This window comes from Euphorbia lathyris, chromosome 2 (genome assembly GCF_963576675.1).
Source record: "Euphorbia lathyris chromosome 2, ddEupLath1.1, whole genome shotgun sequence".
Taxonomy (NCBI): Eukaryota; Viridiplantae; Streptophyta; class Magnoliopsida; order Malpighiales; family Euphorbiaceae; genus Euphorbia; species Euphorbia lathyris.
Window position 1 is genome coordinate 48,136,874 of NC_088911.1, and position 12,031 is coordinate 48,148,904.

At 33.6% G+C, this 12,031-nt stretch overlaps 1 protein-coding gene across 1 annotated transcript; it reads left to right on the forward strand.

Moving 5' to 3' along the window:
- The first annotated feature begins 8,004 nt into the window (after positions 1 to 8,004).
- On the forward strand, positions 8,005 to 11,134 carry LOC136218093 (glycerol-3-phosphate acyltransferase RAM2-like). The gene is made up of 2 exons (XM_066004846.1): positions 8,005 to 8,619; positions 10,235 to 11,134. Exons 1-2 carry the CDS (start codon positions 8,005 to 8,007, stop codon positions 11,132 to 11,134), a joined length of 1,515 nt encoding a protein of 504 aa, XP_065860918.1.
- Positions 11,135 to 12,031: the final 897 nt, after the last annotated feature.

Consider the following 12,031-nt stretch of genomic DNA (forward strand, 5'->3'; position numbering starts at 1 on the left):
TTTTAACCTCTCACTAAACTACATTTATTTATTTAATCCCCTGACCTGTTTTGACTCTATTTACCTATCCCCACCTGAATTAACGACACCGTTTTCAGTTCTTTCAATTCTTATTAGGGTGGTACTTCTTTCAATAACTTATTCTTATTATTTCCTTTTTATCATTTGTTCCCATTAATCGCTTGGAGGTTGACATTCAGTGGTCTATTTTCTAATTAAAATCGGATTTTGACCCAAAATGGGTCTTTTAATAAGGATAATTCCTTATTCAGAGCCCAGTTACAAATTATTCCTATTGTGGAGTTTCATTAACTGGATTCGAAATCGGAAGATTAGCTTCCGGTTTCAATGTGTAAAGAAACCGGACTTCCAGTTTCTTAATATATTTTTTTATATGAAAAATAGAAAACTTCGGTTTTTTTAAATTTTTTTTTTTTAAAGCTTTCATGTCCTTCTTTGCCTTTACAAAATTTAAAAAATAAAATTTCAAAAAAATCCCTCTATATTTTTTAAACTTTTAATTTAACTTCAACCCTTAACTATTTATTTTTAAACTTACTAATTAAATATTATCTTACCAAATTAGTTAGTAATAAACGTCTAATTCGGTTAAAAATGTTTTATTCTTTTAAGTATGACTTTAAAATTATATTTTTAACAGTTTAAATTACGGTTTTTACAGTTTCTTTATAATCACCGTACAGTTTGAAATTATATTTTTGACAGTTTAAATTACGGTTTTTACAGTTTCTTCATAATTTCAATGTTACCAAAAAATTACGGTTCGAAGTAACAATTAAATAACAGTTAAATCATTTCAAACTGTAATTTAAACTGTTCGAAGTGACAATTAAATGTTCGAAGTGACAGTTAAATATTCGAAGTGCAACAACCATATTTCAAACTGTAATTATAAAAAAACTGTAAAAAAAATTTAACTGTCACTTCAAAGATCACGGAAAAGTTACAGTTCGAAGTGACAGATAAATAACAGTTAAACAATTTCAAACTATAATTTAAATTGTTCGAAGTGACAGTTAAATGTTCGAAATGTCAATTAAATATTCGAAGTGTAAAAACCATATTTCAAACTGTAATTATAAAGAAACTGTAAAAACCGTAATTTAAACTGTAAAAAATATAATTTCAACTCATATTTAAAAGAATAAAACATTTTTAACCGAATTAGATATTTACTATTAACTAATTTGGCAAGAAAATGTTTAATTAATGAATTTAAAAATAAATAGTTAAAGCTTGAAGTCAAAATAAAAGTTTAGAAAAGATAGAGGGATTTTTTTAAAATTTTACATTAAAAATTTTGAAATGGCGGACACACCTCTTCACAATTAAAAAAATATATTAAAAACAGAAACCGGAAGCTAGGCTTCCGGTTTCTATTTTTTAATAAATAAAATAAAATAAAATAAAATAAAAATGAGAAACTGGAAGCTAAGCTTCCGGTTTCTTTGCAAAACGAAACCGGAAGGCTGGCTTCCGGTTTCGCTTCCGGTTAAACCAGCCTCACAATGGGCATAAAGTTTAACTTGACCTTTTATATGGTTAAAATTTCTTTTTAAGCCCCATTTTAAGGTAAAATCCATTAAAATCTAGGCATAACACCCATTTGGATCTTAAATTAAGGTTTAAAATTTAATTGGATCCAAAATCATCAATTATGTCTCGAACTAGCTAAAACAGATCTTATTGTAGTCTATATCAATAGTCAAAGTTTCCGATTTGAGGATATAATAGAGACTCAATTGATAATTTTTACTTAATTTAAAGATCTAATTGATGATTTTGATAGTTTAAAGTTCTAATTAATTTATAAGGTTTAGTTTAGATACCAGATGGGTGTAATACCTAAAATCTACTATAGTATTGGAGAAAGAAGTAAGAAGGTCACGTGATGATGAACTGCACAGCACATTCTATTCTATTCTCTTTGGTGGTGGTGTGGTGGCGGCCTAGTTGTCATTCCTTTTCACAAGTGTTTTTTTTTTTTTTACATTTTAGTATTATCTTATTTAATTGTTGTTTCTTTCGGAAAATGAAAAGCAATAATGGAATTTATAAATAAATAGACCGTTGGAAGAAAATTTGAAGCTGGAGTTGGGTGGGTGTGGTGTGGTAGGGCTATAAAATTAAAATTGTAATCGTTGGATTTGTCTGCTTTTGTGTAATTTTAAATTATTGGACTTAAGAAAATAGTAGTACCACTTTTCAATGTCATGCCAATAAACAATCACACTTTATTTACTTGAATTAATTCATTAATTCAGCAACTGGAAATGAAATAGTGATTAGGACATGTTTCAAAAAAACATATCGACCTCTTCTTTCAACATCTCATTCTAATTTCCATTCTCATACCATCTAAGAGCCTGCTACGTACAAGCTGACATTACCAAACATTTCATAGTATCATATGTTTTCATATTTTTTTAGACTAATAATTATAAATAAGTGATTGTTCTCCTATCCTGATCGGTAAACAATTTATCTTTTATATATAAAATTAGATGTTCGGACCATTTGAAGGTATTGATTAGTAATTCTTTTAATAATGATGTTTAGTGAATAGAGATTTAAAAGAGTTTATTAGGTTAAAAAACTGGTTTTATGAGTTTTTGTTAATTACCTGATTGATTCATCTCTTTTAAATAACATTTTTACCTTAATTACTAACATTTACGTAACTCCAAATAAATGATTTATCATGTCAGTATTTATTATTTTACATTAACAGCTATTTGTCAAACAGAGTTATAGTCTTTTTTTTTTTTTTGCAATGTTATGAGAGTCGAACCGAACCGGTCAAGTTTGCGGTCCATTTGATTTTGGTTTTTTTATATGTCCAACAAATTAAATTCAGTCGTTTGTATCAGTTCGATTGAACAGTTCAGTCTGATTAGTTTTTTTTTTACAATGTTATAATTAATATAAATATTAATATAATCAATAAAATACATATGACAGACAGAATGGTAATTAAATATTGTAATTATTAGTATAAATATATAAAAATATTAATATAATCAATAAAAATATTTGTTATAATTTTACATTTGTTTCTCATTCTTCATACTATGAGAGCATTTTTATTTTACATTCTTCTCTCAATAAGTTTTTTCTTCTAGAGACCTATTGATTAATTTTCGTTAATTACTCTCCTGAAACAGTTTTCTATTTTGAAAACTTTGTTCATTGCTAGTTTCAAGGCTCTTTTATGCGTGGTTTCCAACCTGTATCTTGAAAGTTGATCTGCCCTCTTAAATCAGAACTCGTTTCGAGAGTTCTCGTATATTCTCAAAAAGCAATTTCTCTATTCCGCTGATTAACTTCCTTTTTCACATTTTTCTCAAACAATATCTCAAAAAAAATTATTGATTGCTTTTCTTTTTATCTTCTTTAAATGACAAATCGCTCCTCTCATTCATATTTTTTCCAATTGCAAATATACTTTATTTTACTCGATGGACTTGGCGGAACCGAGCAACCCTGGCTTCATCTATTTCGAAGTGGATTCTCTCTCTTCTGAGTCCTCTCTATCTCCTTCTACGATTTCGCATCGTTGGCGCCTCCACCTGAGTTATTTCTACTTGAGTTACCACTTAATGATCGTGCTACTACAACATCCAGAAGGCATGTGACAGTTGGCCAGTCACATGTGACTAATTCACACCTTAAAACTAATTTATACCAATAATTTTGTAATTGGTAATGGTATAACAAATAACTTGTTACTTCTTATCATAACTTGTTCTGAATAAGTAAAAACAAGTTCTAAAAAATTATAATGATACTTCTTATCATCACTTAGATGATCAAATTTGGTTTGAGTTAGGTAAATATCATTATATCATAAAAGGAATGAATTATACGTACGGAATATTATACGCATCCATAAAAATCAATGTTTCGTATGGAAAGAATGAAGAGCAGGTAAGTAATGCTGCATTATTTCGAATCAACTTATTTGATTTATTTATAATTATTTATATTTTTTATACATTTTTTAATCAAATAATGAATTAATAAATTAATGGGCCAAATATTGGCAAGAATGTAACAAATCAGAAGAAATAAAATTCAGTAAAGAATTGAACACAACTGGGCAAGTGTTGAGTCGGGACGACCATGCAAAAGCGTAGGTCGCCTCGTTCGCTTGCCTTTGGATCCATTTGACCGAGTAAGAGTCGTTTGCTTCAAGTATTGCTCGACATTGATTAACTAAATCGCCAAACTCTGAATCATCCTATGAGTTGGAACTCATTGCATCGACAATCAACTTCGCATTAGATTCGAATATGACGCCCATGTAGTTCTGTCTACACATCCACTGCATTGCGTTAAGTAGTGCCTCGGCCTCACATTCACGTATCAGCAGACAGCAGGCTAATTTGACAAAACAGCCATCAATGAATCTACCACTGGAGTCCCGTACAGTAGCGCCTAATCCCGCACTGTCCGTTTTTTCAAATCATGCTGCATCAGAACAACAAAAAATCATTCCCGCATTCGGAGTGTGCCACCGAGAGCAGTTACTTCCAACTGCACCATTGTTCGTCTGGGACGTATTAGGAGGTTGCTTGAGCTGTTGTGAGCTAATCCAATCCTCTCTGCAGGAATCAGCTACGACCGCATTCTGGGCTAGTGATGAGATAGAGTACTTCTATAATCTACCATTTCTGGCATGTCAGATGCTCCACAACTGCATCAGGAAGGCTCTGATACCACCTGTAGAAATATTCCGCAAAATAGAATAGAACCAATCAATAAAGTTTACTATATTTAGCGCATCATCAGTAACAACCTCCAAGAAACCAGCCATCTTCCAGACATTAATAGCACAGGTACATTCAATTAACACGTGCCAATCATCTTCCCATGGACCGTTACAAACCACACAATTGAAAGGAACCTGTACCCCCACGATGCTGAAGTTAACATGGGTGGAGAGACATCCTCGTGCAAACTTGCATGCAAAATAGCGCACTCTATGTGGAATTTCATTGGACCACAATTTCCTCCAGTCCCCTTCAACGTGGTGTCTTTCTCCCCCTTCGAGAGTCGTCGCTAGGTGATAGGCCCTCTTCACATTGTACCGCTCGGACGAGTGGGCATTCCAAATCAAGATATCAACGCTAATCAGTGTACGGCCTGGAAGCTTATTCATTTCCCGAATGTCTCTAGCAATAAAAATTTCTTCAAGCAACTCAATATCCCAATCACGAGAGTTCGGCATGAAAAGATCACACACTTTAAGGCGCTCCAATCCCTCTATCATTGGAGTTCGGAGGAAACCATTTATTGCATCCCTCAACCATCTATCTTTCCACATGTTTACATTTTCCATCCCCAATCTTCCATCTAACCCCCTCCCCAATGATCAGTTGAGAACTCCAAATGCTTCGCCAGATAAAACTAGAGGAATGCCCTAAGGCAGCGCCCCATAAAGTCCCCCCCTCCCGAGGGTAATATTTGGCTTTGTATATTTTGCCAACAAGTGAAGCAAGATTGAAGAGAAGGCGCCACCCTTGTTTTCCCAACATAGCAAGATTGAAGGCTGTAAAATTCTGAAATCCAAGTCCCCCAAATATCTTTGGAGCACATAGTCTATCTCAGGACATCCAATTTAATCCTCGTTCTCCAGATTTCTTATTACCCCACCAAAAGGAATTTAACATCTTTTGCAACTCATCAGCTGTGGATATAGGGAGAAGAAACGCACTCATAAAATAGACAGGGATAGCCTGGCCAGCCGATCTGATAAGTGTAGCTTTCCCGGCCTTAGAGATGCCTTTACCCCTCCAATGTTGTAGTAGCCGGTCATGAAAGTGTACAAAAATAGCCTTTTTAGTCTTGCCTTTTAGTGACGGAAGCCCCACATATCTACTAGTGTTCAAAGGCTTGTCTGCACCTGTAATAGCCGAGATTCTCTGTGCTAACTCGAGAGCCACATTCCGACTGAACATGATACCAGACTTCGCAAAATTAATATTTTTATACATTATTAGTGTAGAGTGGTCTTTGCTTTTTTAAATATGTAACTTAACAATATATATATATATATATATATATATATATATATAAATAAGTATTAATATATATATATATAAATAAGTATTAATATATATATATATATATATTAATTTATATATTATAAATATAACATATTTAATATTATATAGTTTTAATTTATATAAATTTGAAGATCCTGCAAGAATATTTTCGGAGGCGATTCGAGATAGTAACTCCCGTTTTCGCTCATGTTTAGATTTCAGATATAAAATGTCACCCACTCCCACCCCACCCCTAAATATATCGTGACTTCTTGCCGCCACCGATTCGTATTCCCACAGGGTTCAAAAAATCCCGCATCGTTGCCATCTCTGTATTGAATTGAAGGGTGAAATTATGTATTAACCCATTTTCAAATTAGTGAAAGTTTAAAGGGTCAAATACATGAATATCATAATTAAGTACAAAATTACAACTAAGTCATATCACCAAACTTAATTCTTAATATGTCATTACTCTCTATATATTACGATTTTATACTATAATTTAAAAAATGTATACCACAATTCATAAATTATAAACCCTAAAATATATATTCTAGATTTCTAATTTATAAATTCTAATTCTTAAAATATATTAAAAGTACTGATTTTACTAGTTTAACATAATCTAAAATTATGACTTGACATATTTGTAAATAGTTTTTAGAATATGAATTTCTGTATAATTTTCCCAAAGAAGGGATAGCCAGATGGGCCGGACTTTTTAGCAGATCAGACATTCAAACACATCTTTGGGTTCACCTATGTGGAGAGAAACGAGTTTGGTGTTTTTTGGAGCTCTAAATTGGAAGAGGTCCTCAAATTCTAGTATACTCTAATAAACATAAACATGAAAGAGCCCCAACCCAACGGAAAGTAATACACCCTATTAATCCATTTTCCACTATTTTTCTTAACATCAATCGATTCTCTGGACAAAATATCAATCAATTCTCTTCGGACAAAATGGTATACATGTGTATTTTCCTCTTTATAAACGCAGTATTGTGGTTTGCTCTTTTTTTTTTTTTTATCTTGTGAAATTTGATCCATGTAATAACCTCAAAATGAAAATTTTCAAAATTTAAAATTGTTTAGTATCATATCTATTCTGAACTCTTTTTTATTTTTCAAATCATTAGTTTAGTTTTCTCTCTAAATATTAACTATCTCTTCTATAAAAAAAACAACACGTAAATGACCTCAAATTTAAAAAATTGAAGAATTAAAATTGTTTAAAATATAATTTAACTCTTTAAAATTTTCATTTTGAGGTCGTTATGAGCCAAATTTGGCAAAATCAAGAAAAAAAAAAGTTGCAAACCACAAGACTGCCTTTATAACGGAAAATACCACAAATATGGTATACCTATTGATGTCTTATGTCTATCCATATAAAAAGTTGTCTTTATTCACCCTTTGAGAGGTTTTTCCATTGGAGCCAAATTTTTATATGAATTGATGTATTTTGAATGTTGAAATTGAAACATATGCTCAAACTGTCTAGATGTACTTGATAGATCCTCACTGAGTTTCGAGTTTCAATTCCTATAGCTTAGGTGTGTTTATATGTTGCTCTTGCCCATAAATATGTTAGCTCACACATCAAATTCGTCGTCTGACTGGGAGGAGTTTATTCTCTCCTTTTTGTCCGTATTGTTTTCATCTTAGATTATTATGAACTTCTTTTCCTTTATAACAATTAGAATAATTACGTCTTCTAGTTGAAAGAGACATATATACAAACGACAATCATTCAGCGATCAAAACCAAGAATTCCACAATCAAACACTGAACTATACCTCGGTTATACCACATTCTCCATGCCTAATCTTTTGGAAATTCCGGCGCCACATATATATATGCCCACCATTATTCAGCATTTCTCATTCAACAAAACTAGCCAGTAGTTACTTACAAAGACACATCTATCACCATGGTTTTGATAGACAGTTTCCCGGCAGTGACTAAATGTACATCCATCGGCAGAGAAAAGAACACGGTGGTCGCTGACATGGATGGGACTTTACTTGTTGGCCGGAGCTCCTTTCCATATTTTGGCCTTATTGCCTTTGAGGCCGGCGGAGTTTTAAGGCTGCTTTTCTTGCTGTTATCGTCACCATTAGCAGGACTGCTTTATTACTTTGTCTCTGAATCTGCTGGTATCCAAGTTTTAATCTTTGCTACATTTGCTGGCATGAAAGTGTCGGAGATAGAATCAGTGGCTCGTGCAGTGCTTCCGAAGTTCTATTCGAGTGATGTGCATCCTGAATCATGGAGAGTGTTTTCTTCGTGTGGGAAAAGATGTGTTCTTACGGCGAATCCGAGGATTATGGTGGAAGCGTTTTTGAAAGATTATTTGGGTGCTGATTTGGTGTTGGGTACTGAAATTTCAACGTATAAAGGTAGAGCTACTGGTTTTGTGACAAGGCCTGGTGTTCTTGTAGGCGATAACAAGGCTAATGCTCTCCGTAAGACTTTTGGAGACTCAAAACCAGAGATTGGATTGGGTGATAGGCATACTGATGCTGCCTTTATGTCCCTCTGCCAGGTACTTATTTGCTACCGACACACAAAATTTAGACATCCTAACATAAACACTTTCACTAGTATTAGAGATAACCAATACATTTCTTAATCTCTGGCAATCAATTTGTGTTATTTATACACTTTCAATCATCTCTCATTGAGGTGGTATATGTCCTTTTTATGATTGGTTATACATATTCAAGAATCTCCATAAATACTCAGTACTGGTTTCGTCCATTCAGATAATGTCACGTCAATTCAACTGTTTATATGACATCATTTGAGTGGAAGGATAGTTACTGATCCCGCTCCATATTAGAATTTCTCCTTGTACCCAGGGGCGGATCCAGCCCAGAGCCCGTGGGGGCCGAAGCCCCCACGGCCATCGGCTCTGCCCTTGAGTGTCGTTATTTTTGTCCCGTGTAGCCACCCCAAATATTAGTATATATTTCCTATGTAGTATTATCTCAAAATTTTAAAGTAGCTGAGTTGGTTAAGAGTTTTGTTTTAAGGTGAGAGGTCATGGGATCAAACCACACCAAACTCATTTTTTGTTTTTATATAAAGTTATTTTTATTATATCTCTTTTTTTAAGAATTTATTATCTCTTTTCTACAAAACAAATCAATTTCTTATTTTGAGATTCAATTTAACTTAATTTCTAAATTAAATTTTATGAAAATTATAAAAAAATTATAGCTGAAAATAAGAAATTTTTTGAAAATGTTACAATTTTTAGCTAACATACCAAAACCATAAAGTTTAATTGTGCTAAAAGCTTAAAAAAAATTTCCACCCCCAATAGACAGGACTTCGAAAAATTACTCTCAATAATCGGACTAAAATCAGCCCCCTCGGACGTCGATTCCTGGATCCGCCACTGCTTGTACGAGATATAAAAGAAACTGGCAGAGCCGGCCTTGAATTGGTAGGTTGAAAAACGGCCTATTTTTTTCTTTCTAAGAAAGCCAAAAAGCTGTTTTGATGAAAATTAAATTCCATCTCATTTTTCATCTAGTTGGATACAAATTGCATCATATGTTTATACGAAATTGCACGTCATAACAACCACCCCCTCTAATAAGGAATGGTTCCTAATGACTAGGGTACACCAGTACTCTTATATTAGTAGAATTTTACTATGATCTCGGTATTGATACGAGTGAAAATTTGGTGAAAATTTGGTCTGTCATAGAACTTCTCCCTATATTACCTCTTTTACCTCTGCCTACAAAAGTATATCACTTATTATTAGGTCCCATTAATCAGTTCGAGATTGTTCAAACACTTTTTAAGTGACCCTCTTTCAATTAAAGTCTATTAATGTGTATACTAGGATTCAAACTCAGATCTCTAACTTAAACAACTTGAGACTTTGATGACATAATAAACCTTAATTGGTGACCAAAAGTATCCACTAAAACTAAAACTTTAAATTGTTTCACAGTCTAGCTAGAATCTGAGTCCTCTTTTCTAATATCAGCAATTTTGAGCTTAGAATTTTTTTTTTTTTTTTAAACTATGCTTCGGATTGTTCATCTATCAATAGGACAAAAGTTACCTTGACACTTACAAAACAAGCTACCAAGTTAATTAAAATCATGTTTCTAACTGAAAATCATGTAATTACAATACAGGAGGGATACCTAGTACCAAAGGCAACAAGAGTAAAAGCAGTAACAAATGACAAGTTACCAAAACCAATAATCTTCCACGACGGAAGACTAGTCCAAAAGCCAACACCATTAATGGCACTTCTTATAATCCTATGGATTCCCATAGGCTTCATTCTAGCATGCCTAAGAATCGCAGCAGGCTCACTTCTGCCCATGCCAATAGTCTACTACGCCTTCTTAGCACTTGGTGTACGCGTCACAGTCAAAGGGAACCCACCTCCCCCACCCCAAAAATCAACAGGCCAAACCGGTGTCCTCTTTGTATGCTCCCACAGAACCTTACTTGATCCAATCTTCCTCTCCACCGCCCTCGGCCGCCCTATAGCCGCTGTCACTTACTCAGTTTCTCGCCTATCAGAAATCATCTCCCCCATCAAAACTGTTGCACTCAGCCGTGACCGTGCCACGGATGCATCAATGATTAAAAAGTTACTTGAAGAAGGAGACTTGGCTATATGTCCTGAAGGAACTACTTGTAGAGAACCATTTCTTTTGAGGTTTTCAGCTTTGTTTGCTGAATTGACTGACCAGATTGTGCCTGTGGCTATGGTTAATAAAATGAGCATGTTTCATGGGACTACAGCTAGAGGTTGGAAAGGGATGGACCCGTTTTATTTCTTTATGAACCCTAGCGCGGCTTATGAGGTTACTTTTTTGAGTAAATTGCCGAGTGAGTTGACTTGTGGTTCAGGTAAATCTAGCCATGAAGTGGCTAATTATATTCAGAGGGTTATTGCTTCTACTCTTTCTTATGAATGTACTAATTTTACTAGGAAAGATAAGTATAAAGCTCTTGCGGGAAATGATGGGACTGTGGTTCAGAAACCTAAGATCAAAGCTGATAAAATTATGGGTTGCTAAAGACTTGATTTTTCTTGATATGTCCGTCTGTGAATTTCTAAGTACCTTTTTGTGGTACTGTCTTAGTTAATTACTACTACAATTTGAGATGAGTGGACACTTTCCACATGATATTTAGAAATAATTAGAATTATATTTGTCCAATTGAACAAAACACTTGTATTGTGCTTGTAATTGTAATTGCTTCATATTGGAAATTTGATAGTAGAAGTTTACTGTATTTAAATATTCTTTTCCAAATCTATGTGACAAAGTGAAAATAAAAAATTTCAACTTGACACAGTATCTTTAAATGTTTTGAATAATTTAAAGTATTTTTCATTTTATTTCTATTAACATTTTCTCAAGGTAGGAGCGATAGCCACATATTATGATTTTTAATATAAAGGCCCTATCCAACTAGTCAAGTGTAAACGTAAGAAAGGGTATTCCACTCAAAGACCGGTCGGAAAGGGAGAATTATGCCCGATAAGAAAAAAAATTTATACCCGATTCTCTATTATCCCACTACGAGTTGATGTGAGGGGGAAGCCCCAAACCTCCATACACTGAACTAGTATTAACCTAACTGGAACTGAAAAGTGATGAAGAGAAAGAGATATTTTCGTATATATGAAATAGGGAGGATTACAGTATTTATAGTCAAACAATTACAAGTATACATAAAGACACTAATACCCTTATCTATATGACACTAATATAGACAATGATATAACCTCTGTCTATATGACACCAGTATAGACAATGGTCTGTCGATATGACAATCATATAGACAATGGTCTGTCTATATGACACTAATATAGACGATGGTCAATATATTCTAACAGCCTCCCCTCAAGTTGAGATACTCTGAATTTCAACTTGCACAACCATAATCTGCATAAGTGTACAACTGCA